Consider the following 26,319-nt stretch of genomic DNA (forward strand, 5'->3'; position numbering starts at 1 on the left):
ATTCCAGTCGGTAGATATGAACCTTCTATTCAGGAATATATAAGTCTGCCAGGGCGTTTTCAGCCGAAACACCTTGACATACGAGATTTTGTGGCGCAACATCCGTGGTACCCGTATTTCGGAATTGTACATATTACGGACATTTCAAATACTGCAGGCTTATTAATTTATTACTCTATGCTTATATTTGTATATTATTACGTTATTAACAAAGATAGATATAACTCGTTATTAATCACATATATTTATAATAAATTAAGTTAAAATAAATTAAATAATGTGATTAATATGATTGATAGTCATTGAATTAGCTATATGAATCGTTTGTCTTTGTCTGTCATTTTGACTTATGTATTTGTAAGAAAAGGATAAAACATAATTTAACTAATTAAGGCTCGTAAAGTTTTACGAATAAGGGGGTATTAGTATTCATAACTAAATCAGGCTTGAAATGCGACATAAAATTATTTTTGGTGGTTTCTTTTACGCTTGAGGCGTTTTTTCACCTATTTGTCTAATCACTATCTTATGTAGGGGAGAGAGGGGCAAGACGAGTAAGACGGGGTAGCGGCTTTATTTGGCGACACGACTGACCAACCATCAGAATCCCGTTAGTGCATGACGATGCGTCGCCATCATGGCAATCAGCTCGCACAGTGACCGGCTAGACAAATGGTGTCGTTAATTATTTATTTGCAACAAAACTGTTTTTGCCATATTCCTTGTTATTTCTAGGGTTCCGTACCCAAAGGGTAAAAACGGGACGCTATAACTAAGACTCCGCTGTCTGTCTGTCCGTCTGTCACCAGCCTGTATCTCATCAACCGTGATAGCTAGACAGATGACATTTTCACAGATGATGTATTTCTGTTGCCGCTATAACAACAAACTATAACTAATTGTTTATAACACCTGTATTCATTACCTGTAATGCACAATTGATGCATAAATGATTCTAAAAACATAATAAAATAAATATTTAAGTGGGGTTCCCATACAACAAACATGACTTTTTGCGTAATGGTATTATGGTACGGAACGCGACTCGCACTTGGCCGGTTTTTGTGTTTTATTTGGTTTGCGTTTGTTTCCTTATTATCACCAGCACATATATACTGTTAATTTATTCCTATGGCCCAGCAATCACGCCAACAGCTAAGGACTTGTTTGGTTTCAAGTACGGTTTTTTTTTACTTTCGAATTTCATTAGGCACATGGGGCAAGATAGGGTTGACGGCCGTAGTTTTAAAGTGATAAACTGATGAAGAATTGCGGATTTGAATTTATTTATTCTTCTCTTGTAGAACGGTGAAAAAGTATAAAAGAAAGTCAAATAGAGGAGAGTGGTTAGAGGCCAAGAAAAAAGCGGTGGATGCTGTTATAAAGGGAAGATGGGGTACATGTTAGCTGTAAACACATTTTCTGTCTCTCAGACGACTTAAGAAATAAAAGTAAAACAGTTCGTGAGAAGGTATTAGACGATGGACCCAATATCCAAAAATTGATGTTTTGTTTAGGCCCTAAATATAATATTTCTATGAATCATTCTTATCTTGTCCGGTAGGGGTTCCCCCATCTTACCATACCTGGGGGGCAAGATGGAGAGTAGGCACTTTTGGCCATTTTAATGTATTTTTAATTTAATTATCTAACTAGAGAGTTCCTAGTAAGTGTTGATTATGAAAGACTGATTACCAAAGATAATAATAAAAATAACAAAAACTTAAAAAGAATAGCATTGTTAGTTTTAATGGACTTGAAACATTAAGTATACCGTCATTCCCACCTCTCCCCTACATTTCTTGACGTTGACGCAAAAATGACGTAGTTTAAAATTCAGGATGTTGTTTTATAACACTACAAATTAAGATAACTAATCTATTGACGACCGGTCTGGCCTACTTACTGCCTGCAAAGCCGATGGTCTTGGGTTCGAATTCCGATAAGGGCATATATTTGTGTGATGAAAACATATATTTATTCCTGAGTCATGGTTGTTATATATGTATTTAAGTATATATTTATCTATATAAGTATTGTCGTATATAGCTTTTAAGATAATTTTATTGTACGTTTTGTGATCCTCTAATTTTGTGTTTTATTATTGTGTAACTTTCTATGTCTTTTAATCATTGTGTGTTTATGTTTTATTTCTATATTTCGTGCATAGTTATAAGTCAATCAATGTGTATTATTAAGAATCAATGTCCCACAATAAATATTACCTATTCCCTAACTTTGTAAAATAGCGTAAGCTGATTGGCCAATAAATGGAAACTGACTCTGCACAACTCACCCACGTGACACAGTGGGCGGGGCGCGGTCGCGCTCTCATATAAATATGACTGCCCAACCTAGCCTCGTCAGTCCATCAACAACTAGTCTACACTCAACAACTTATTAACCCTAAAATAAGTGTTCTTACTAACCCTCACACTAACCCGGTAACATGGTGGTGGTATTTCTGAGGTAATTGGCAGCGGTAGCTTCACTTCGGCCAGCGCGTTCCAGTCTTCGGCGTACGAGCTTCAAGAAAAACAGTCTACGCTCAACAAGTATGTATGTATATCCTCGCCTAGTACCCATAATACTCCCAATATTTATAAATAACAACAGAAATACATCATTTGTGAAAATTTCAACTGTCTAGCTATCACGGTTCATGAGATACAGCCTGGTGACAGACGGAACGGATTTGGGTACGGAACCCTAAAAATGATGTAAAATGCTCATATTTGGATTATTGGTAAAAATCGTCCTTGACGTTGAAAATCCTGTCTTTTCACACCCGTTTACAATAAGTATGTAATAATAATAATTTTGTTCATTTTGGTAAATAAAGGATATGAAATAATAATTTATTTTAAAAACGTACAGTTAATGGTATATATACAATCATAAAAAATAACTTAAACTTATCTAAATTAAACAATAAACTACAAAACTAACTAAAATATTTTATTCAAAAAGACCTCCGCGAGCTGTACCGGGTGCAAAGGTGCCCATCACACTTGCCGCGTTACCACGTTGTAATTTGAAGGATAAGTAATATTATAATTGGTATAATAAGGATATTGTAATTTGAAATTATTTTATTATTTATATATAAGGTGCTAACAAATTAGATACAGAAATTTTACGAGATGGTACTTTACACTAGAACAATTAACTTTTAACAGAAATTAAGAAATTTTCTCATAATTTTTATTTTATTTACCGAACAAAATAAATAAACTATAATTATATGTTTAAAAAGTAATCATCATGTATTTAACTGCTTGTTTGTCTTAAATGTCATTGTCAACGTCTCATTTGATTTATCAACGTGAAGTGGCCAGTTACGTTTTATATTTAAAAGAGGTTTTAGAATCTGTTCAATGAGGTCTCATTTAATTATCTCATTAACAGTTTTTTTACAAAGCAAATTTGTTTTCCAATTTTCTCAAAATAACATCATAAAACCTATAATGTTTCATACTTACATATACTTCAGGAGCCGAGTACTATCAACTGTAAAGATATCGGTAGCTAATTTGTTAGCACCTTTATAAGGCAAACAAAGAAGTACAAAGCCGTAAGCAGGTATTAAATGAATGCCCAAATTATATTGTGTATATTAATAAATTTGAAATATATGTTATTAATAACGTAATAATATACAAATATAAGCATAGAGTAATAAATAAATAAGCCTGCAGTATTTGAAATGTCCGTAATATGTACAATTCCGAAATACGGGTACCACGGATGTTGCGCCACAAAATCTCGTATGTCAAGGTGTTTCGGCTGAAAACGCCCTGGCAGACTTATATATTCCTGAATAGAAGGTTCATATCTACCGACTGGAATTGGTTTCATGCTGGTATCAGATGGGTTAATTTAGGGGTCCCGATGGTCACCTTTGAGAGCGTATGCCAAGTACTTCCGGCAGGAATCATACTGGCAGATTTCGCTTTTCTGTATCTACCAGTAAATTTCTAACTGATGCCATAGCTATCATTGCACATAGCATTGCAGTATCAGATGGGTTAAATGACCCCCCCTTTTTCGCACCGGAAGTGGCTATCTTTTTTGTACTTTCGGCCAGTTCCGCCGTGGCAGACTATCAAATTCGGACTTAGCATCACTTTTATGGGAAACCATTGTGCATCTCATCGCGGTATCACGTTGGTTCGAAACTTTACTGCCGGCTCTCCAACCAATTGCCATATATAATTTTTAATTGAATGACAACTGCAAATTTTGGTTGGTTTGACTCTAACGTCTACGTAGACTGCCGACTTCAAGTTTAGTTCATCATGCTCTCTGGAAAATCCCCTTTGCTTTTTTAAGGTTGGCGTCGACTATACTCGCCTAATTATTGCAAGTGCGAAAGGTAGGAAATTCGCACGTGTATTGTACAACGTTTTACAGGACATAATTATGGCTCTTTAAATTTTCGACATACGCACGTATAGTGCTAGTTACCGCACTAGGGCGGTAAAGTAGCACCATAGGTACTGTAATAGTTATTTACGATACAAGTATGGAAAAAAGGAAATTCGAAACGAGTGGCGATAAATTAAAACACGACCGCAGGGAGTGTTTTAATTCGACACGAGTTGCGAATTACCTATTCGCACGTGTATCGTACAATGTTTTACAGTACATAATATGGCCCTTTAAACTTTTGACATATGCACGAAAAGTGCTCTTTTACACACTAGTGCGAGAAAGTAGCACCATATGTACTGTAATAATACATTACGTTACAAGAGCGAAAAGTAGGAACTCGTGTTGATTTCGATTGCCAAAATTTTCATTTTTGGTACAAGCTTTTATCGCTGCCTGTATTTTACTTTAAATTTTTTCAAAGGAACGTCGGGATGTATTATAAATTAAATATACGCGATATAATCAGTTTTCATAGTTTTATTTCATGAGTAACTATCGCGGTAACCGAAGACAATATTAAGGATTTATTTAGCATAATAGCAAATATTCTTTAAGTTCTTCTTCCTCGCGTTATCCCAGCATTTTGTCACAGCGTAATAATTGGCGTAGGCATTAGTTTTTACAAAATCGGCTGCCATCTTATCTTCCAACCCAGAGGGTAAACTAATAGGCCTTTTTGGGATGTAGGCTTTAATCTGCCAAAGTTACCTACCCGTAAGTCACGTAACACAACATATTATTTTTCCCCTCACTAGCTCGGAAAGCCGTCTTTATCCTTTAAAACAAGCGGGGAAAAACGCATTTTATCCACTAGTGGGGAAAGTAATTTGACCTTGGATGGAGCGTGTTTAAGTAGCTTTTGACAGATAACAAAACGAAAAACGCTTATAATAATGGTTCGTTCGATATTAATTATTGTTAAACAAATGGTTTGAGAATTTAATAAAAATTCCAAATTTAGCTTTATTTAATGATTTTAAGTCATAAACCTTAAATTCCATAAGAAACATTTGTTTTTTTAAATGATGTTGAATGTAATTCTGAACGCACAAGTTGAGTCGATGCAATTTCAAAACGCATCGTCAGAAATGTCAACATTATCAACAAAAATTTTCTCACCGACTCCGACACGTAAAAATACACAACTTCTAGAGTTTTCTGTTATAATATCGTATTATTTAAAAAAAATGAGTGATTCCCTTGATGAAGATTATCAAACGCCTGTGGATGTTGCACTTTCCTCGCTATAGTTAGGGGAAAAGTTTTGTGTTACACACGGGTGCAAATCTGTTTTACACTCGCTACGCTCAGTACGCAACTTTCGCTTGCTCGTGTTTCAATTCCACACTCGCGGGTAAAATACAACTTTGCACCCTTGTATAACAAATAACTATTTCACATCACCAATTCGAAAAAGGGCTTTTTCTTCCCTGCTAGGAGGGATCAAAGTGGCACTTTTCTTCCCTGCTAGGAGGGATCAAAGTAACACTTTTCTGTTCTAGGACACTATTTCAATTTTTTTTTGCGCATTATTTGTTTAGCTTAAGTAATATTTTTAAATATTATAATTACCTCATAGGTGATGTGAAAAGCAATATTTGTCACATGGTAGCAAAATTATTTCCATTCTACGGCGTAACACAATAAGTAAATAAACAATAAACACACTTGAATCCCTCACTACGCTTCACTTCGTTTAGGATTAATGGTACGCCCTCGCAGTAAATATGTCATTTTGCTCCCTTGTAACACAATCTACTAATAAGTTTCACAGAACAAAATTACTTGCATATAGGTATAGGTATAGCCGGTATAGGTACCTAAACATATTACTTTTCTAATAAAAAGGACTGAAGTGTAGTGCTGCGAAGATACGGTATTTTTGTTCGGCTTTTTTGTTGCTTTGTTTGTCATATGGATATACCTACATGGTAGAAGAAGTAGGTATGGAATCCTCCTCCATTTTGCGTAGTCCGACGCACCTGGTAGGGTTATCCCGATTTTCTGTCAATGTCTGTTAAGACTGTTTTTCCTAAGACTGTTTTTCTTAAGAACACCTAAAATAATAAGTTTAAAATTAATAACGAGGACCGGTCTGGCCTAGTGGGTAGTGATGGTCCTGGGTTCAAATCCCGGTAAGGGCATTTAATATTTGTGTGATGAGCATATTTGATATTTGTTCCTGAGTCATGGGTGTTTTCTATGTATTTAAGTACTTGTATACATATTATATATATATCGTTGTCTGAGTACCCATAATACAAGCATACTTGGGCTTACCGTGGGACTCAGTCAATCCAATCTGTGTAAGAATGTCCTAAAATAATAAAATCTGTCTCCCGTTTGCTGTTCATTCAAACTGAGAAAATACAAATTTCTGAGTCAATACGACCGGCTGTCTTATATGCCATTAAAAATTCAACATTAAAAACCCCACGTCACGTTGCATAAAAACTAATTAAGCATAGCGTCCAATTTAGGGTATAGCACAGGCAAGTGTTCTTAAGAATTTTACCTTAATTTATTAATCAAAGGAGCTGAGGTAAACATGAGTTGGAAGAGGTTGGTACGCAGATGCAACCAGCAGTTATGTAGCCGACGCTCCGCTTCACACGGGATTAGCCCTTAAGCCTGCACCTAACAGACTCCGGCTCATAGCTATGAGCTTACTGTTGCGTCAGTTTTCATTTTTAGAAAAAAACTACTAACTACTAACAACACAATAAATGCTTATTTTGCCGCATTCTTCACTATATCGCCCTGTCTCACTGCCATCTAACCCAGAGGGGAAAAATATACCTGATTGTGGCTGGTCCGTCTTCCTCATGATATTTTACTTAACCGAAAAGCAATTGGTATTTTGCACACAAGTTACAAGAACCGAGCCGGGGTTAGGACCCACAACCATTGGTTTAAAAATCAAAATTTATACCTATATAATTTGTATATTTATAATAATAAATCTGTTTTCTTTTTGACATTTCGTAGTATATGTATTACTTTATGTTAATTGTCAAGTATTTTTTTAAATCATAGATTATTGTCACATGTTCGTTTTCATGATAGATCTACACCCACGCAACTGCATGTCATGTTCTTGCGGTTTATTTTTATGACGCCAAGATCGAAAGTTGACTATAACTCCATCTTGCGTCCAGTAGAGGAATCAAAATAGTATGAAAAAATAAAATTGCAGTTTACTCTATGCCGTAGAATCCCCTTTTGAATGTGATAAATCTATATATGGCGGCCATACCCATCGACAAAAAAGTCTACTTTTGAGATCATTTCATGCATTTGACAACTAGAATCCTGACTAGAGCCGGGACACGTAGGCAAAGTGCGTACCAAAAGTACGTTTCTATAAAAATACCAGTTTTACGAGTACGACCCCCAATAGGCAATTTACGTGCTTCCCGTGCTTAAGCGTCTTACAAATAAGGGTTATTTATGCAAATATCGACTTTTTATTAGTAGGGATCTGACGTATCGTGACGTTTTGAGTCAAGTCCATTAATCAACTGACATATTAACAACGTAAAAATTACCTCCATTATTTTTTGTTCCAACAGACACACTGACAGACTGTCAGTTAACAAAAAAATATTTTACTTAAAGTAAAGGTAAGAATGGCTGTACGAGGTGTTGGAAATTTCATATTTGTTATATTTCAACAATTAAAGTCCGTGCTTTTAAATACTCGACAAAACTAAAGATCGTCCATTAAGAAATACCTGTTCCAAAATCTATTCCAGTAAAACGCCCCACCTCTAGTGTGGAAATGTTCATTACCTGTCAGCGAATTTACCTATTCGACAACACACGATTTCTTCCGTTCAACTGAAGTTCAACACGAGACGTCACTTAACGCATGTCGAATACCGCTCCAGGTTTTTATTTGTTAAATAGAAGTAGGCAGGTAGAAAAAAGCTTTAGTACCTATTTTGACAAATTGTACCTCCTAGAGCTACGTAGGTATACTTCTGTTATGCTATGTTTGATTTTATGAGCGTATTAAAATGATATCAACACGAACATTTTGTAATGCGTTTTCATTAGAAAGAATTAGTAAAGTAACGTACATTTTAACAACTTGTGGACAGTCCAGTATGATAATACTATTACTTATTCTGTGGTCCAGTATTTTCAACGCAGCGACAAGTGGTTCCGCCACAGAAAGCGGCTTTAAATATACATGGGCAGACTTTACCCTCTTTCGAGGCTGTTCTAAAAGTATAATTTATACCCGGAGGAAATCAAAGGAAATGCCTACGATGTCCTTGTTAAGTAGTCTGTGAAACAATAATACTTTGTTAAAGTTTCACAATTCATCCACCACAAGTACCACAACTCAAGTTGTCCTTGTGATAAAATTAAATCGTCTTTGTAGGGGTGTAAGGTATCAATTTGGTCAAAATGTTCGTAGGTCCTATCTAGCCTACTAGGGCCTAGGTGCACTAGATATGACACACCTGACTGAATTAAAAGTAGAAGAGCTAAATAAATCCTTTCGCGCCTCGCATTTACTTAAATGTTTTTAGTTTTCTCAACCCGTCCCTTAAATATGTTTGGTAAAATTGACGAGAATTGTCTTTTCTTTCGAAGTCTACATACTCTTTAATAGCATAGGGACTGTAGTTATAAAGAAGTTAAAGTCTAAACGGAGCCCCGGGAATTAGGTAAGTAGGCCCCGTCTGCCGCTCTAGTCATGTTATTCCCATCCCAACTGCTCTGCTCGTACCAACTACTTACTACTGATCTATCACCAACTTCGAAAATCGGAGGTATAGTGTAGTCCGATAGACGTGTGTAGAGTACGTTTAGGCTAACTCTTCACCGATTTGGCAAGCGACAGTGTAGTGTGTTTATGGTGACATCACACCATATTCCTATGAAAATATGACGTTTTTAGAGGCGATATCACACTTTGTCTCTTGCAAAATCACTTCAGAGTTAACTTAGACGGACTCTTATCTGCATAAAGGATGACTCACGTTAGACCGGGCCGTGACTGGGCCGGAGCTTCCGGCGCTTACTTTTCTATGACATGACAGGTGATCACGTGATGCTTTCCATAGAAAACGAAGCTCCGGTAGCTCCGGCCCGGTCACGGCCCGGTCTAACGTGAGTCATCCTTTATGCTAGTGATAGATGAATGCCCCATGGATTATGCACTTCTGATATAAATACTATATCGTATTACTACTACTGACTGACCAAGAGTTTCGCTTACACACTGGATGACAGGATGTTACGTAAGATAAAGATAAAGATTCTTTATTTGCAAGAATTCTTAATTCGTAAATACATATGTTGAGCAATTTCAAAATTAAAACGAGACGGAGTGGATCGAACAACTACTATCGCCAACTCTAACCATCAGGATCACCACACGAATAAGAAATAACCGGCCAAGTGCGAGTCGGACTCGCGCACCGAGGGTTCCGTACTTTTTAGTATTTGTTGTTATAGCGCCAACAGAAATACATCATCTGTGAAAATTTCAACTGTCTAGCCAAATAGCCATCACGGTTCATAAGATACAGCCGGGTGACAGACAGACAGACGGACAGCGGAGTCTTAGTAATAGGGTCCCGTTTTTACCATTTGGGTACGGAACCCTAAAAAATATGAATCACGTTGCACCGGTTAAACTGGGGGCACCTAATTCGCTCTCGCCAACCAATGGGACGAACTTTTTGTAAACCCAGAACTTTTTGTTATCAAATCAGAAGGGACGCTTAATAAATCAACTTTTGACATGATTAAAACAATGGGTAACGAAGTTTTGTACTATTCCGGACAGAAAAGCTGTTAAACAAAAAATGTTAGTGAATTGAAGAGAAAAGGTTGTAAAAAACTGCCAAGTGCGAGTCGGACTCGCCCACCGGTTCATACATAGCAAACATACATAGCATACATTTCAAAAGTATGGTACTGCCTACCAGACATTGTACAGTCGAGTTCATAATTATGTATACATTTTTTCACCTTATTGCATTGAATTGAGGTGAAGAAATGTATATTGATGAACTCGAATACATACGAAGAAACGCGGAGACATACCTAAATTACCATTAATAGAGCGTAATATGATTGCAATAGCTCTTACAAGTGGACTCTTTAAACGTCTTCGTCCTACCACTCCGTGGGCGGCGCAATTACTGGGGTCCAATTGCTCTTATCAATTGTAATAAACCGACAGAGAATCATTGTACCGTCTTATTAACATATGAATATGACCGATGATATTACATTCTACTGATAAAATAAACTATTCTGTTGGGAATGCGGTATCTTATCAATGAGTTTTATCTTCACTTTAATAGCTATTAAGTATTGACCACTTATTGGTCGATTAATCTTTGAAAAGTAAGTATTTGCACTATTTGCGGACAAAGATCTTTTATGACTGAACGATAGTCGATTACCCTGCATAGTATATCTTTCTTTTCTCTCATAAGTAAATAAATTGGCATAACATTTTAAAGCGCATTGCATAGCGAGAACATGCTACCTATTATCTATCTATTGGCAGTTTGCCTTTTTCTTGAATTTATTTTACATATTTTTATGGATCGAACTTTGTAACATGTCTGACTGAGTTGTAGGTACCTACTATAAAAACTTCGGTAATCCGAGAAAACTCAGATCTAATTACCTACACAGAGTAATTTAACTTCAATATGAGTAACGAAAAGATCCCCACTTACCTAAAATACTTTACATGTACCTAGTACCTATTACATTTTACCATCGTGTCGAATGGTCTCGAAATGAAGTCACCATGCAAAGTGGAATTTTGATCCTGTTATTGAAATTTCGTTAGCAATTCATTCAACCGCATGCAGAGAATGTATCAGGCCTCGGTCCGATCCGAGCGTGCATCACTTAGCAACGAGGAAAAAGTAACTGATATGTTTATTTAAGTAGTATACAATAGGTACGTGATACATACTAAATGCTATGCCTTCTTGTTAATGCAAACACAACTCTCGTGTATATCGCGTCTTTTGGTTCTAAGAAATGCACCAAACGGCTCTCGCCAATACACATCGCACATATTGTGGTGTGAGATACTTACATCGTTCTTTTTTGCTAATTCATAATTTATTATCGTTTTGTTGAAATTTTGTACCTCTAACTGATCTGACAAGGGCCCTAACTAGAGCTGTTTTTTTTATAAAACCAATATAATAATATGATTAATATGTATGTACTGTAATATCAATGGTTATTGGGGAGTAATAAAGAATATTCGTATTGTATTGTAACAATGCACTATTATATTTATCGTATGGCTTTATTAGAAAAGAAAATCGAATTTACAAAGGTAACATTAACAATGCACTAAAGTGTAGACACAAACTTTGCGTATTTTCGTTTGTAGGCATATATCCTAATTACGGTCTAGTTGATATGGCGCTGAAAATTTTTTCTGTGCGTGCAATTAACCTTCTCAAATATGTAACGTTGAAATCATGAAGTAGATACGAGTATAACGGAGGAATAAAACTATTGAGTATATATCTTTGGAATTTTGTGTGACCTTCTTTTTTTTAAGTCTATATTTGTGTCCCACTGGCAAATGCCCCAAAACAACATCAAAAAAACATAAAAATTAAATGCATTTCTGACTATTATTCCTATTAATTGACATTGGCCTTAACAAATACCTAGTCGAGAATTCAAGATCACGGGGGGTAAATTAAATCACGTATTTCATTATTTAACTACCTAAGTCTCTACTTATTAAATGAGTAATAAGGACACATTGAATAGGTACTTGATGAAAACATAGACCCAGATAAGTCATACATGCATCGGGTTGGGTTTTATCAGAATAATAATATTATTCCAAGTACCTACGCTACTAATGCTAATGTTATTATTATAAAGATAAACATAATATGTAGTAGGTATATTGCAATATATTAGTCTGAGTAAAATATATTTCTACCTGTGGAAACTTATTACTTTAGCTGTAAGTTGTCCGAACAAATAAAATAAAATAATTTAAAAATATGTACTTACGCATTATACTTAATTAGATAGGTAAATTCTGCAATTAATAAAATACTAAATCAAACAAGAAAAGTCGGTCAAACGCGCTAATTTTATGAACGGACAGACGACTTAATTAATTAGGTACGGTACGTTCTTAATTAAAACAAAGTTACGAATCATACAATTGAAGGTATTTTCCCTGAATAAGAAATCAGGGAATCGAAAGTAGATTAAGATAAATAAAAGGAGGCTCTTTTTTTAAATACAGTAATAACTCTCAATTCGAAATCTAATTAGGTGCCTACTTGGCTAACTGTTTATGACAAATTTATGGAAAAGGCAGTCGTTCTAGGACTTCTTTTTCGGAACCATTCTAGTAAATAATACTAAAAACCACTAGAATCTATCTCTTCTACGCTAAGCCTGCGCGCCAAGTTGGTTTAAACTAAGCGTAGACGGACTAGTAACAGTCTATATACTGACCACTTTCAATACAGCCATTTGAAAACTCATTCAATTGTTTACCGTTACAAATTTAATTAAAACTGGTTTTTCAGTGGCTATTACGCGTGGTGGGGGAGAGTAAATTGATGTCATATATTAAAGAAAAAGTGACGAAGCCCTCCCAGTGGTGAAGGCCGGATTACCAAATAGATTACCTAAGGGCCAGATTTATTAACCACAATCGGCGCGTGACGGACTGATCAACGTTACTGCAGTAGAAAACTATGAAACTTCCTAATATAGCAATAAAAACGAATGTTTTGACGGTGACAGACGGTTTGGTGCAACCGAACCTAAGTTACCTGCAGTGCCGACAATACGTATTCATTAAAATAGATAGATAGATAAACCATTTATTCGTTTGCCACAATACACACATATTAAAACAAAAGAAACAGAGGAGATACAAAAAACCGGCCAAGTGCGAGTCGGACTCACACACGAAGGGTTCCGTACCATTAACTATAAAAACGGTCACCCATCCAAGTACTGACCCCGCCCGACGGCGACGTTGCTTAACTTCTAGACCTGTACCAATAACTTCTGAGGTTATAAGAATATATATAGATATATATTTTTTATATATAGTTTCCAGACCATATACTAAACCTAAAAATAATATTTTGTGTCATCCTAGGTATTTGCTTAGGTAGAAATTTAGGTATTTCTTTTTTCAATCAGCATTCTGTAAAAAAAAATATTAGAGACGAAATTCTTTGTTTCCCTGTAAAGGCAAAGTGGCTTCCGACGTACACACGCATTTTGTGTCATTTTCATCCACGGCTATAATGGCATTTAATAAATACCTAATATTGATCCTAAAACGCCTAAAAAAATATTAGAGTCGGTAAGTGAAGTGTTGTACTTTACAGAACATTGTTATATGTTATTCAAACAAATCTGTGTCAAATTCATCCACCGCTTTTATTTAAAAAAATTTTTTTTCTAATTAACACCCTGTATCTGCCACAAAAAAAAATTCATATTATTAAGTTTACGTCTACAATATTATAATACCACATTGAGACATCATTCATAATTTGGGTCATTTTGATCCACGGTTTTTTTACTATCTGGCAAAATAAAACTCAATTGAGCAAGAAGGGCGTGCGCGGGGAAGGGTACCTACGCGGGTGGGGTGCTTATTATACTTGCCGCAATATCAGCTGGCGACTGAGATCTTAATACTATCTATCTCCTTTACCCTTGTTAAGACCAACCAAGAGATGGCATTATGAGCTGTCTCGCCACTTAGTTTTGCGATACAGTGTATTTATTTCATTCGGAGGCATAATTACATTGTCTTATCAATCTTACCGTAGTAGGTATATAAATATAATTAAAAATAAACTGTAGGCTGCACTCCTCATACTGACCAACATTTGTGACGTTCCTAATCAAAAGGTACCACTTTCTCTGACAGGTTATTTGTATAAAGATATAATCAAAAATCGTCTTTATGGTAAACGACAAAGTGGTACCTACCTTTTGATTGAGAATGTCACATCAGCGACTTAAAAATTACTTTTGTTTCGATTTTTAGTAGACTTTTTAAGTTTATTTTAAGACGCAATTTATTGTGATTTTTGTTATGTTTAAGCGTGGCAAGCAACATTAATTACAATGATGATGATGTTCATTAAATACAATATTTTTTCATACTATACTGAACTGTCACCCTATACATGAGAATGAACAGCGCCCTCTTGACAATGATCATATATTACTGGTCAGGCTTTAATATGTGTCAGAATTTAGTAAAGTCCCTTTTGTGGATTCTAAGTTTCCGAGTTACAGCAGTTTAGTGAAAGCGTTTTTTTTTTAAATATAAATTAAGGGTTGAATAAAGAGGAAAGAAAATTTGATTATTTTTGCGCTACGACGCACGGTTTAGGAGATACAGCCCTATAAAGTTTTTTTTTTTCCTTTTTCCTTTTTTACATTGTGTTTTTTGTATATTACTTTGGGGTTTCATAAAGGGGAACGAAAATTTAATTATTTTTGCGGTACGACGCACGGTTTAGGAGATACAGCCCTATATAGATTTTTTTCTTTTTCTTTTTTACGTTTTTAAATCTTAATTAAGGGCTTCTTAAGGGGAACGAAAATTTGATTATTTTTCGCTACCATGCACGGTTTAGGAGATACATCCCTAAAGTTTTTTTTTTCTTTTTTTTGTCATTGCGTTTTTTGTTATTACTTTGGGGTTTCATAAAAGGGAACGAAAATTTTATTATTTTTGCGCTACGACGCACGGTTTAGGAGATACAGCCCTAAAATGATTTTTTTCTCTTTTTCTTTTTTGCGTTTTTAAATCTTAATTAGGGGCTTCTTAAAGGGGAACGGATATTGATTATTTTTGCGCTACGATGCACGGTTTAGGAGATGCAGCCCTATAAAGATTTTTTTTGTTGTTTTTTTTTTTTTCATTGTGTTTTTTGTATATTAGTTTGGGGTTCCACAAAGGGGAACGAAAATTTGATTATTTTTGCGCTACGACGGTTTAGGGTTTTTTTGTTATTATTTTTTTCTTTCTTTTTCTTGTGTTTTTGTATATTATTTTGGGGCTTCATAAAGGGGAACGAAAATTTTATTATTTTTGCGCTACGACGCATGGTTTAGGACAGGGGTCGGCAACCTTTTAGCAGCCAAGGGCCACATAGCAGTTAACGAAATTGACGCGGGCCGCACTTTGCTAATATCTATGACTTTATCAGGTATTGTCGTTTGTCAAAATTACATACAAAATAGCCAGGGAGGCTCGCGGGCCGCAAGTGAGAGGTTCGCGGGCCACATGCGGCCCGCGGGCCGCCTGTTGCCGACCCCTGGTTTAGGAGATACAGCCCTATAAAGTTTTTTTTTTAATTTTGCGTTTTTTTAAATATAAATTATGGGTTGCATAAAGGGGAACGAAAATTTTATTGTTTTTGCGGTACCACGCACGGTTTAGGAGATACAGCTCTATAAAGTTTTTTTTCCTGGTTTTTTTTTGTTTTTTTTTAAGTATTAATTACGGGTTTCTTAAAGGGTTTTTTTTAAATTATTTTTGCGCTACGACGCATGGGTTAAGAGATACAGCCCTATAATTATTTTTTTTTTTTTTTAATTTTGCGTTTTTTTTTTAAATATAAATTATGGGTTGCATAAAGGGGAACGAAAATTTTATTATTTTTGCGCTACGACGCATGGTTTAGGAGATACAGCCCTATAAAGATTTTTTTTTTAAATTTTGCGTTTTTTTAAATATAAATTATGGGTTGCATAAAGGGGAACGTAAATTTTATTGTTTTTGCGGTACCACGCACGGTTTAGGAGATACAGCTCTATAAAGTTTTTTTTCCTGGTTTTTTTTTTAAAGTATTAATTACGGGTTTCTTAAAGGGGTTTTTTAAATTATTTTTGCGCTACGACGCATGGTTTAAGAGATACAGCCCTATAATGTTTTTTTTTTTTTAAATTTTGCGTTTTTTTTTAAATATAAATTATGGGTTGCATAAAGGGGAACGAAAATTTTATTGTTTTTGCGCCACCACGCACGGTTTAGGAGATATTATATCTATATATATAGCTATAATAGCTCTTTAAAGTTTTTTTTCCTGGTTTTTTTTTAAGTTTTAATTAAGGGTTTCTTAAAGGGGAACGAAAATTTGATTATTTTTGTGCTACGATGCACGGTTTAGGAGATGCAGCCCTAAAAAGATTTTTTTTGTTGTTTTTTTTTTCATTGTGTTTTTTGTATATTAGTTTGGGGTTCCACAAAGGGGAACGAAAATTTGATTGTTTTTGCGCTACGACGGTTTAGGAGATACAGCCCTATAAAGTTTTTTTTTGTTTTTTTTTTCATTGTATTTTTTGTATATTACTTTGGGGTTCCGTAAAGGGGGACGAAAATTTTATTATTTTTGCGCTACGACGCACGGTTTAGGAGATACAGCCCTAAAATGATTTTTTTTCCTCTTTTTCTTTTTTGCGTTTTTCAATCTTAATTAGGGGTTTCTTAAAGGGGTTTTTTTTAATTATTTTTGCGCTACGATGCACGGTGTAGGAGATACAGCCCTATAAAGTTTTTTTGTTATTTTTTTTCTTTTTTTTCATTGTGTTTTTAGTATATTACTTTGGGGCTTCATAAAGGGGAACGAAATTTTTATTATTTTTGCGCTACGACGCATGGTTTAAGAGATACAGCCCTATAATGATTTTTTTTTTAAATATAAATTATGGGTTGCATAAAGAGGAACGAAACTTTTATTATTTTTGCGCCACCACGCACGGTTTAGGAGATATTATATCTATATATATAGCTATAATAGCTCTATAAAGTTTTTTTCCTGGTTTTTTTTTAAGTTTTAATTAAGGGTTTCTTAAGGGGAACGAAAATTTGATTATTTTTGTGCTACGATGCACGGTTTAGGAGATGCAGCCCTATAAAGATTTTTTTGTTGTTTTTTTTTTCATTCTGTTTTTTGTATATTACTTTGGGGTTCCGTATAGGGGAACGAAAATTTTGTTATTTTTGCGCTACCACGCACGGTTTAGGAGATATAGCTCTATAAAGATTTTTTCCTGTTTTTTTTTTGTTTTTTTTTTAAGTATTAATTAAGGGTTTCTTAAAGGGGAACGAAAAATTGATTATTTTTGCGCTACGATGCACGATTTAGGAGATGCAGCCCTATAAAGATTTTTTTTCTTTTTTTTTTCATTGTGTTTTTTGTATATTATGGTTGGAGAGCCGGCAGTAAAGTTTTGAACCAACGTGATACCGCGATGAGATGCACAATGGTTTCCCATAAAACTGATGCTAAGTCCGAATTTGATAGTCTGCCACGGCGGAACTAGCCGAAAGTACAAAAAAAATAGCCACTTCCGGTGCGAAAAAGGGGGGGTCATTTAACCCATCTGATACTGCAATAAAAGCTATGGCATCAGTTAGAAATTTACTGGTAGATACAGAAAAGCGAAATCTGCCAGTATGATTCCTGCCGGAAGTGCTTGGCATACGCTCTCAAAGGTGACCATCGGGACCCCTAAATTAACCCATCTGATACCAGCATGAAACCAATTCCAGTCGGTAGATATGAACCTTCTCTTCAGGAATATATAAGTCTGCCAGGGCGCTTTCAGCCGAAACACCTTGACATACGAGATTATGTGGCGCAACATCCGTGGTACCCGTATAACCCGTATTTTGGAATTGTACATATTACGGACATTTCAAATACTGCAGGCTTATTAATTTATTACTCTATGCTTATATTTGTATATTATTACGTTATTAATAACACATATTTATAATAAATTAAGTTAAAATAAATTAAATAATGTGATTAATATTCATTGAATTAGCTATATGAATCGTTTGTCTTTGTCTGTCATTTTGACTTATGTATTTGTAAGAAAAGGATAAAACATAATTTAACTAATTCAGGCTCGTAAAGTTTTACGAATAAGGGGGTATTAGTATTCATAGCTAAATCAGGCTTGTAATGCGACATAAAATGATTTTTGGTGGTTTCTTTTACGCTTGAGGCGTTTTTTCACCTATTTGGTGTATCTAATCACTATCTTATGTAGGGGAGAGAGGGGCAAGACGAGTAAGACGGGGTAGCGGCTTTATATGGCGACACGACTGACCAACCATCAGAATCCCGTTAACGCATGGCGATGCGTCGCAATCATAGCAATCAGTTCGCACAGTGACCGGCTAGACAAATGGTGTCGTTAATTATTTATTTGCAAAAAAACTGTTTTTGCCATATTCCTTGTTATTTTTAGGGTTCCGTACCCAAAGGGTAAAAACGGGACCCTATAACTAAGACTCCGCTTTCTGTCTGTCTGTCTGTCTGTCCGTCTGTCACCAGGCTGTATCTCATCAACCGTGATAGCTAGACAGATGAAATTTTCACAGATGATGTATTTCTGTTGCCGTTATAACAAACTAAAACTAATTGTTTATAACACCTGTATTTATTACCTGTAATGCACAATTGATGAATAAATTATTCTAAAAACATAATAAAATAAATATTTAAGTGGGGTTCCCATACAACAAACGTGACTTTTTTGCCATTTTTTGCGTAATGGTATTATGGTACGGAACCTTACGTGCGCGAGTCCGACTCGCACTTGGCCGGTTTTTGTGTTTTATTTGGTTTGCGTTTGTTTCCTTATTATCACCAGCACATATATACTGTTAATTTATTCCTATGGCCCAGCAATCACGCCAACAGCTAAGGACTTGTTTGGATTCAAGTACGGTTTATTTTACAAAAAACTTTCGAATTTCATTAGGCACATGGGGCAAGATGGGGTACATCTTGACGGCCGTAGTTTTAAAGTGATAAACTGATGAAGAATTGCGGATTTGAATTTATTTATTCTTCAACATCAACATCAACATCAAACATTTATTCAGCAAATAGGCCACAGGGGCACTTTTAAATGTCAATTTTTACAAACAATAAAATTAACCCAACAAACAATAAAATTAACAAGGGAAGATGGGGTACATGTTAGCTGTAAACACATTTTTTGTCTCTCAGACGACTTAAGAAATAAAAGTAAAACAGTTCGTGAGAAGTTATCAGACGATGGACCCAAAAGCCAAAAATTTTAGTTTTGTTTAGGCCCTAAATATAATATTTATATGAATCATTCTTATCTTGTCCCGTAGGGGTTCCCCATCTTACCATACTTGGGGGGCAAGATGGAGAGAAGGTACTTTTGGCCATTTTAATTTATTTTTAATTTAATTATCTAACTAGGGAGTTCCTAGTAAGTGTTGATTATGAAAGACTGATTACCAAAGATAAAAATAAAAATAACAAAAACTTAAAAAAAATAGCATTTTCAGTTTTATTGGACTTGAAACATTAAGTATCCCGTCATGCCCACCTCTCCCCTACATTTCTTGACGTTGACGCAAAACTGACGTAGTTTAACATTCAGGGTGTTGTTTTATAACACTACAAATTGAGATAACTAAGGTCTGTTTTTTTATTCCGTAGACTAAAATGACGTTTCATATGTAAGACATGACATTTCTTAGTACCACATGAAATGTCATTTTAGTCTACGGATTACGGAATAAAAAACAGAATATAATCTATTGGAGTCTTAGTAATAGGGTCCCGTTTTTACCCTTTGGGTACGGAACCCTAAAAATGATTTAAAATGTTCATATTTGGATTATTGGTAAAAATCGTCCTTGACGTTGAAAATCCTGTCTTTTTACACCCGTTTACAATAAGTATGTAATAATAATAATTTTGTTCATTTTGGTAAATAAAGGATATTGTAATTTGAAATTATTGTATTATTTATATATAAGGTGCTAACAAATTAGCTACAGAAATTTTACGAGATGGTTGGTACTTTACACTAGAACAATTAACTTTTAATAGAAATTAAGAAAGTTTCTCATAATTTTTATTTTATTTACCGAACAAAATAAATAAACTATAATTCTATCTAAAAAATAATCATCATGTATTTAACTGCTTGTTTGTCTTAAATGTCATTGTCAACGTGTCATTTGATTTATCAACGTGAAGTGGCCAGTTACGTTTTATATTTAAAAGAGGTTTTAGAATCTGTTCAATGAGGTCTCATTTAATTATCTCATTAACAGAGTTTTTTTTACAAAGCAAATTTGTTTTCCAATTTTCTCAAAATAACATCATAAAACCTATAATGTTTCATACTTACATATACTTCAGGAGCCGAGTACTATCAACTGTAAAAATATCGGTAGCTAATTTGTTAGCACCTTTATAAGGCAAACAAAGAAGTACAAAGCCGTAAGCAGGTATTAAATTAATGCCCAAATTATATTGTGTATATTAATAAATTTGAAATATATGTTATTAATGGCATAAAAATATACAAATATAAGCATTAGCTAATAAATCATAAGCCTGCAATAATTAAAATGTCTGTAATCTGTACAATTCCAAAATACGGGTTCCACGGATGTTGCTCACATAATCTCGTATGTCAAGGTGTTTCGGCTGAAAGCGCCCTGGCAGACTTATATATTCCTGAAGAGAAGGTTCATATCTACCGACTGGAATTGGTTTCGTGCTGGTATCAGATGGGTTAATTTAGGGGTCCCGATGGTCACCTTTGAGAGCGTATGCCAAGCACTTCCGGCAGGAATCATACTGGCAGATTTCGCTTTTCTGTATCTACCAGTAAATTTCTAACTGATGCCATAGCTTTTATTGCAGTATCAGATGGGTTAAATGACCCCCCCTTTTTCGCACCGGAAGTGGCTATTTTTTTTCTACTTTCGGCTAGTTCCGCCGTGGCAGACTATCAAATTCGGACTTAGCATCAGTTTTATGGGAAACCATTGTGCATCTCATCGCGGTATCACGTTGGTTCGAAACTTTACTGCCGGCTCTTCTACCATTAGTTTGGGGTTCCATAAAGGGGAACGAAAATTTGATTATTTTTGCGCTACGACGGTTTAGGAGATACAGCCCTATAAAGTTTTTTTTTTGTTTTTTTTTTATTGCGTTTTTTTTTAAATATAAATTAATGGTTACATAAACGGGACCGAAACGTTTATTTTTGCGCTACGACGCACGGTTTAGGAGATACAGCCCTATAAAGATTTTTTCCTCTTTTTTTTCTTTATTGCGTTTTTAAATCTTAATTAGGGGCTTCTTAAAGGGGAGCGAAAATTTGATTATTTTTGCGCTACGATACACGATATAGGAGATACAGCTAATACAGCCCTATAAAGATTTTGTTTCTTTTTTTTTCATTGTATTTTTCATGTATTACTTTTGGGTTACATAAAGGGGAACGAAAATTTTATTATTTTTGCGCTACGACGCATGGTTTAGGAGATACAGTCCTATATATTTTTTTACAATGCATGTGCTCGAAAAGTGCGTTTCCTACGGAGCCATATCGTGCGGAAAGTACTGCTTTTCCGCACTAGTGCTTTTTGTTTTCAATTTTTTTTTTACAGAACATATGGTGCTACTTTCTCGCACTAGTGCGGAAAAGAGCACTTACCGTGCATATGTCGAAAGTTTAAAGGGCCATATGTACTGTAAAACGTACGATACACGTGCGAATAGGTAATTCGCAACTCGTGTCGATTTAAAACACTCCTTTTAATAATTAAACTTATTTGCCATGATATGTTTTTTTATTTACTCGCACAATGCATAGTAAAACATTGTATGATACACGTGCGTAAAGATGATTTCCGCACTTGTTGCATAAATAGCAATTTTTTTTATCAAAGAATGAAAGAAAGTCACGGTATTAATAACCAAATTTTACTTTAGTGGTACCTTTTCCCTATCACTGTCACAAATGTATGTGGCGTTCACGTAAACGCGATATTTTTAAGATTTCCCTGCGCAATGTTGCCAGCTCGCTCGCAAATCAAACATGTACTTACAGTTCTTTTGCATAATGGTGACATTGTACAATATCTATGAGTTTTAAATAGGTAAAAGATAATTCGACGCATTCTTTGCTTGCTTGTTGCTTGTTGTTGTGTTGTTTGCGTAACTTCTTTGAATAAGTTGCGTTAATTTGGCGCACAGGCGAAGTAAACATGCGTTGCGTACGGCAAGGTCACGCCGCGGCCCCACCCTGCACGGCCTCCGTTGCCCATTCAGACCGCCCGCTAGCTTCGTTTGAACGCAAATAATATTTTTGTAATATTTGTTTATGCAGTGGATGCAAGTGACGCAAATTCATACATCTTATTTATCCCGCATTTCAAATTAATAAGATGTAAACTCTAATATCTTTAATATTCTTTTGTAACGGTGACAGCCTGTTACAACAAAATCATCAAATATCTTATGAAGCTATGCCTTAATAAGACACAAAATCATTTAATGGACCTATTTAAACGATTAAATTCGACCTAAGTAATTTTTTTTAACTCTAATTTTTTTTTGTGTCATTTAGAATATTATGACATAGTATCAGATTGCAGTGGACGTAATTGACACAAACTATGTTTTCACACTAAAAACACTATCCTAAATGCAACACAGTTACATGTTTTCTCTCGAATATTTTTTTCTCCAAAATAATTCAAAATAAAAAATAATTACCACAAAATAACAAATTACTAGAAAAGCAAATTATATATATGACACAAAACAAAATGTAAGATTTACATCTTAACAAAGTATTCATAAGCGAAAACAGAATTGACTTTAATATTTTTATAACCTAGGGGTCAAAATATAGCCAGCGGTACAGGTCTATTCGGTCAAAAATCACGTTTGTTGTATGGGAGCTCCACTTAAATCTCTATTTTATTCTGTTTTTAGTATTTGTTGTTATAGCGACAACCGAAATACATCATCTGTGAAAATTTCAGCTGTCTAGCTATCACAGATCACGAGATACAGCCTGGTGACAGACGGACAGACAGACGGACAGCGGAGTCTTAGTAATAGGGTCCCGTTTTTACCCTTTGGGTACGGAACCCTAAAAAGCAACATTAAGATAAAAAACAAAACTTTAAAAAATAAACCGTAGAATTGCTGTGTGCGTTGCAGCAAAACAAAAGGGTTCTGGCTCAGTTATACACTCCGCTCTTTCGAGCGAAGCACTGGTAATTCTGCTAGAACCCAGGTCACTAACAGACTATCAATGTAGAAATTATAATGTTATAATAGTAATAAATGGCCTATTTCTAATAAAATTGCCATTATAATGTCTGAATTGAATAGATGTGTCGTAGGGATGTATTAGAGTACTGTTTTCATTATTGCAGATGTACAGCGGCGCCCTCCTAGCGACAGCAGCCCGTCTAGCCTGGGACCCGAGCACATACACATGGTTCCGCTTCCTCTGCGCGGCGCAGTACCGGGCCTCGGCCGCTTACGTGCTGGCGGCTGGCTTGTGGCTGGCAGCTTTGGTCTATCTGGCCGCGGCCGCTGCCGCCAACCATCCTCATCAGCCATCGACGAAGCCGCGCTGCTTACATCTGGTAAGATAACAACCATTTAAGAGAAACGAATAAGTCTGGGACCCGAGCACGTACACGTGTTTTCGCTTTCTCTGCGCTTCGATTTAAATCCTACTTGTTTTGAGACTGTAGAGAACGGAAGAAATTTAACCTCCAGGCTTGCCCAATGAATCGGATCGGACGCCCCGACTGGTACCGTAAGTAATTATTAATTATGAAATAAAACTATGAAAACGGATTATATCGCGTATATTGAATTTATAATACATCCCGACGTTTCGAACTCTTTACAGCGTTCGTGGTCAACGGGTGACTGAGGAAAAATTACAAAATGCAAAAATACCCACATAATAAAATAATGAACAATCATAGACTACAAACTTTAAGGCTGGTTGTACATGCAAAATCGGTTCATAAGGCTAGTTATACACTATAATTATTTTCCAAGTAAAGATATATATATATATACGCGATAAAAAGACTATGCCGGCTCCAACCGCCGCATTGTTTGGAGCCGGCATAGTCTTTTTATCGCGTATATATATATATCTTTACTTGGAAAATAATTATAGTGTATAACTAGCCTTATGAACCGATTTTGCATGTACAACCAGCCTTAAAGTTTGTAGTCTATGATTGTTCATTATTTTAGTATGTGGGTATTTTTGCATTTTGTAATTTTTCCTCAGTCACCCGTTGACCACGAACGCTGTAAAGAGTTCGAAACGTCGGGATGTATTATAAATTCAATATACGCGATATAATCCGTTTTCATAGTTTTATTTCATGAGTAACTATCGCGGTAACCGAAGACAATATTAATTATTAATTACCTAAATACAAGTTTCCATATCAACAAACATTTCTAGCCGAGTAGAAACTGGAGGCAAACGTCCAATTATTTTAGGAAAAGGCCTAATAGTCTTGGTCTTGGGCCTAAGTACCTATTATGTACCAAATTATCCGAATTGCTACAATGAGCACCAAGGCCATTCCATTCTGTCGAACTATGTCAAATAAAATTGCTCTATCGTCAATTAAGTGGTCGCGTGATATAATGCATTGCTTCATCGATACCTACAATCAATCTCTATAATGGCCCTTTAAAGGATGACTCACGTTAGACCGGGCTGTGTCCGGGCCGGAGCTTCCGGCGCTTACTTTTCTATGACATGACAGTTGATCACTCGGTGCTTTCCATAGAAAACGAAGCGCCGGAAGCTCCGGCCCGGACACGGCCCGGTCTAACGTGAGTCATCCTTAAAGGAAAGCTGGGTGAGAATGGTGCTTGGGTACCTACTCCAGAAATGCAAGTTAGAAAGATAGGGGCGCTTGACCCAAAAGACTGTCCTCACTCAAGTTCTGACAATGCGAAAATTGAGATATGGCTGAAGTGTTATAAGAATTTCGAATGCAGTAATTTAGCTAATTACTGTGTCTGTGTCCCTAAGTTATCTTAGTATACTTATCGTAATTTTTACTGTATGCTTCATCTTTCATTCTTCATCCTTCATCTTTACAATATGCTTCATCGATACCTACAATCAATCTCTATAATGACCCTTTAAAGGATGACTCACGTTAGACCGAGCCGTGTCTGATGGCTGAAGTGTTATAAGAATTTCGAATGCAGTAATTTAGCTAATTACTGTGTCTGTGTCCCTAAGTTATCTTAGTATACTTATCGTAATTTTTACTGTATGCTTCATCTTTCATTCTTCATCCTTCATCTTTACAATATGCTTCATCGATACCTACAATCAATCTCTATAATGACCCTTTAAAGGATGACTCACGTTAGACCGAGCCGTGTCCGGGCCGGAGCTTCCGGCGCTTACTTTTCTATGACATGACAGTTGATCACTCGGTGCTTTCCATAGAAAACGAAACGCCGGAAGCTCCGGCCCGGACACGGCCCGGTCTAACGTGAGTCATCCTTAAAGGAAAGCTGGGTGAGAATGGTGCTTGGGTACCTACTCCAGAAATGCAAGTTAGAAAGATACGGGCGCTTGACCCAAAAGACTGTCCTCACTCAAGTTCTGACAATGCGAAAATTGAGATATGGCTGAAGTGTTATAAGAATTTCGAATGCAGTAATTTAGCTAATTACTGTGTCTGTGTCCCTAAGTTATCTTAGTATACTTATCGTAATTTTTACATGCAAATACATACCATACCACCACTAATACCTAGGTACTTACCAACCAAATAACAATGATGTGATCTACAGTGGAGAACTATGAAACTTCCTATAAGTACAATAAAATTTTAGGAATATTTATTTAATATTTTGACGATGACTGATCAATCTGGCCCCGTAGACGTAGAGTAGCGAACGAAACGCAACTGTCACTGTCACACTAATATGGAAGAGTGATAGAGAGACACAAAGCGATTCGATGGCGAAGCGATAGCGATTG

The 26,319-nt window shown here is 35.7% G+C and overlaps 1 protein-coding gene across 1 annotated transcript in view; it reads left to right on the plus strand.

Moving 5' to 3' along the window:
- Window positions 1-26,319, plus strand: part of LOC134744670 (uncharacterized) — a 99,603-nt gene that overhangs the window by 69,755 nt on the left and 3,529 nt on the right. Inside the window, exon 2 of the mRNA XM_063678575.1 lies at window positions 23,705-23,920. Coding sequence (XP_063534645.1) covers window positions 23,705-23,920 — 216 coding nt within the window. The remainder of the gene's footprint in view (window positions 1-23,704; window positions 23,921-26,319) is intronic.

Source organism: Cydia strobilella, chromosome 10 (genome assembly GCF_947568885.1).
Source record: "Cydia strobilella chromosome 10, ilCydStro3.1, whole genome shotgun sequence".
Classification (NCBI taxonomy): domain Eukaryota; kingdom Metazoa; phylum Arthropoda; class Insecta; order Lepidoptera; family Tortricidae; genus Cydia; species Cydia strobilella.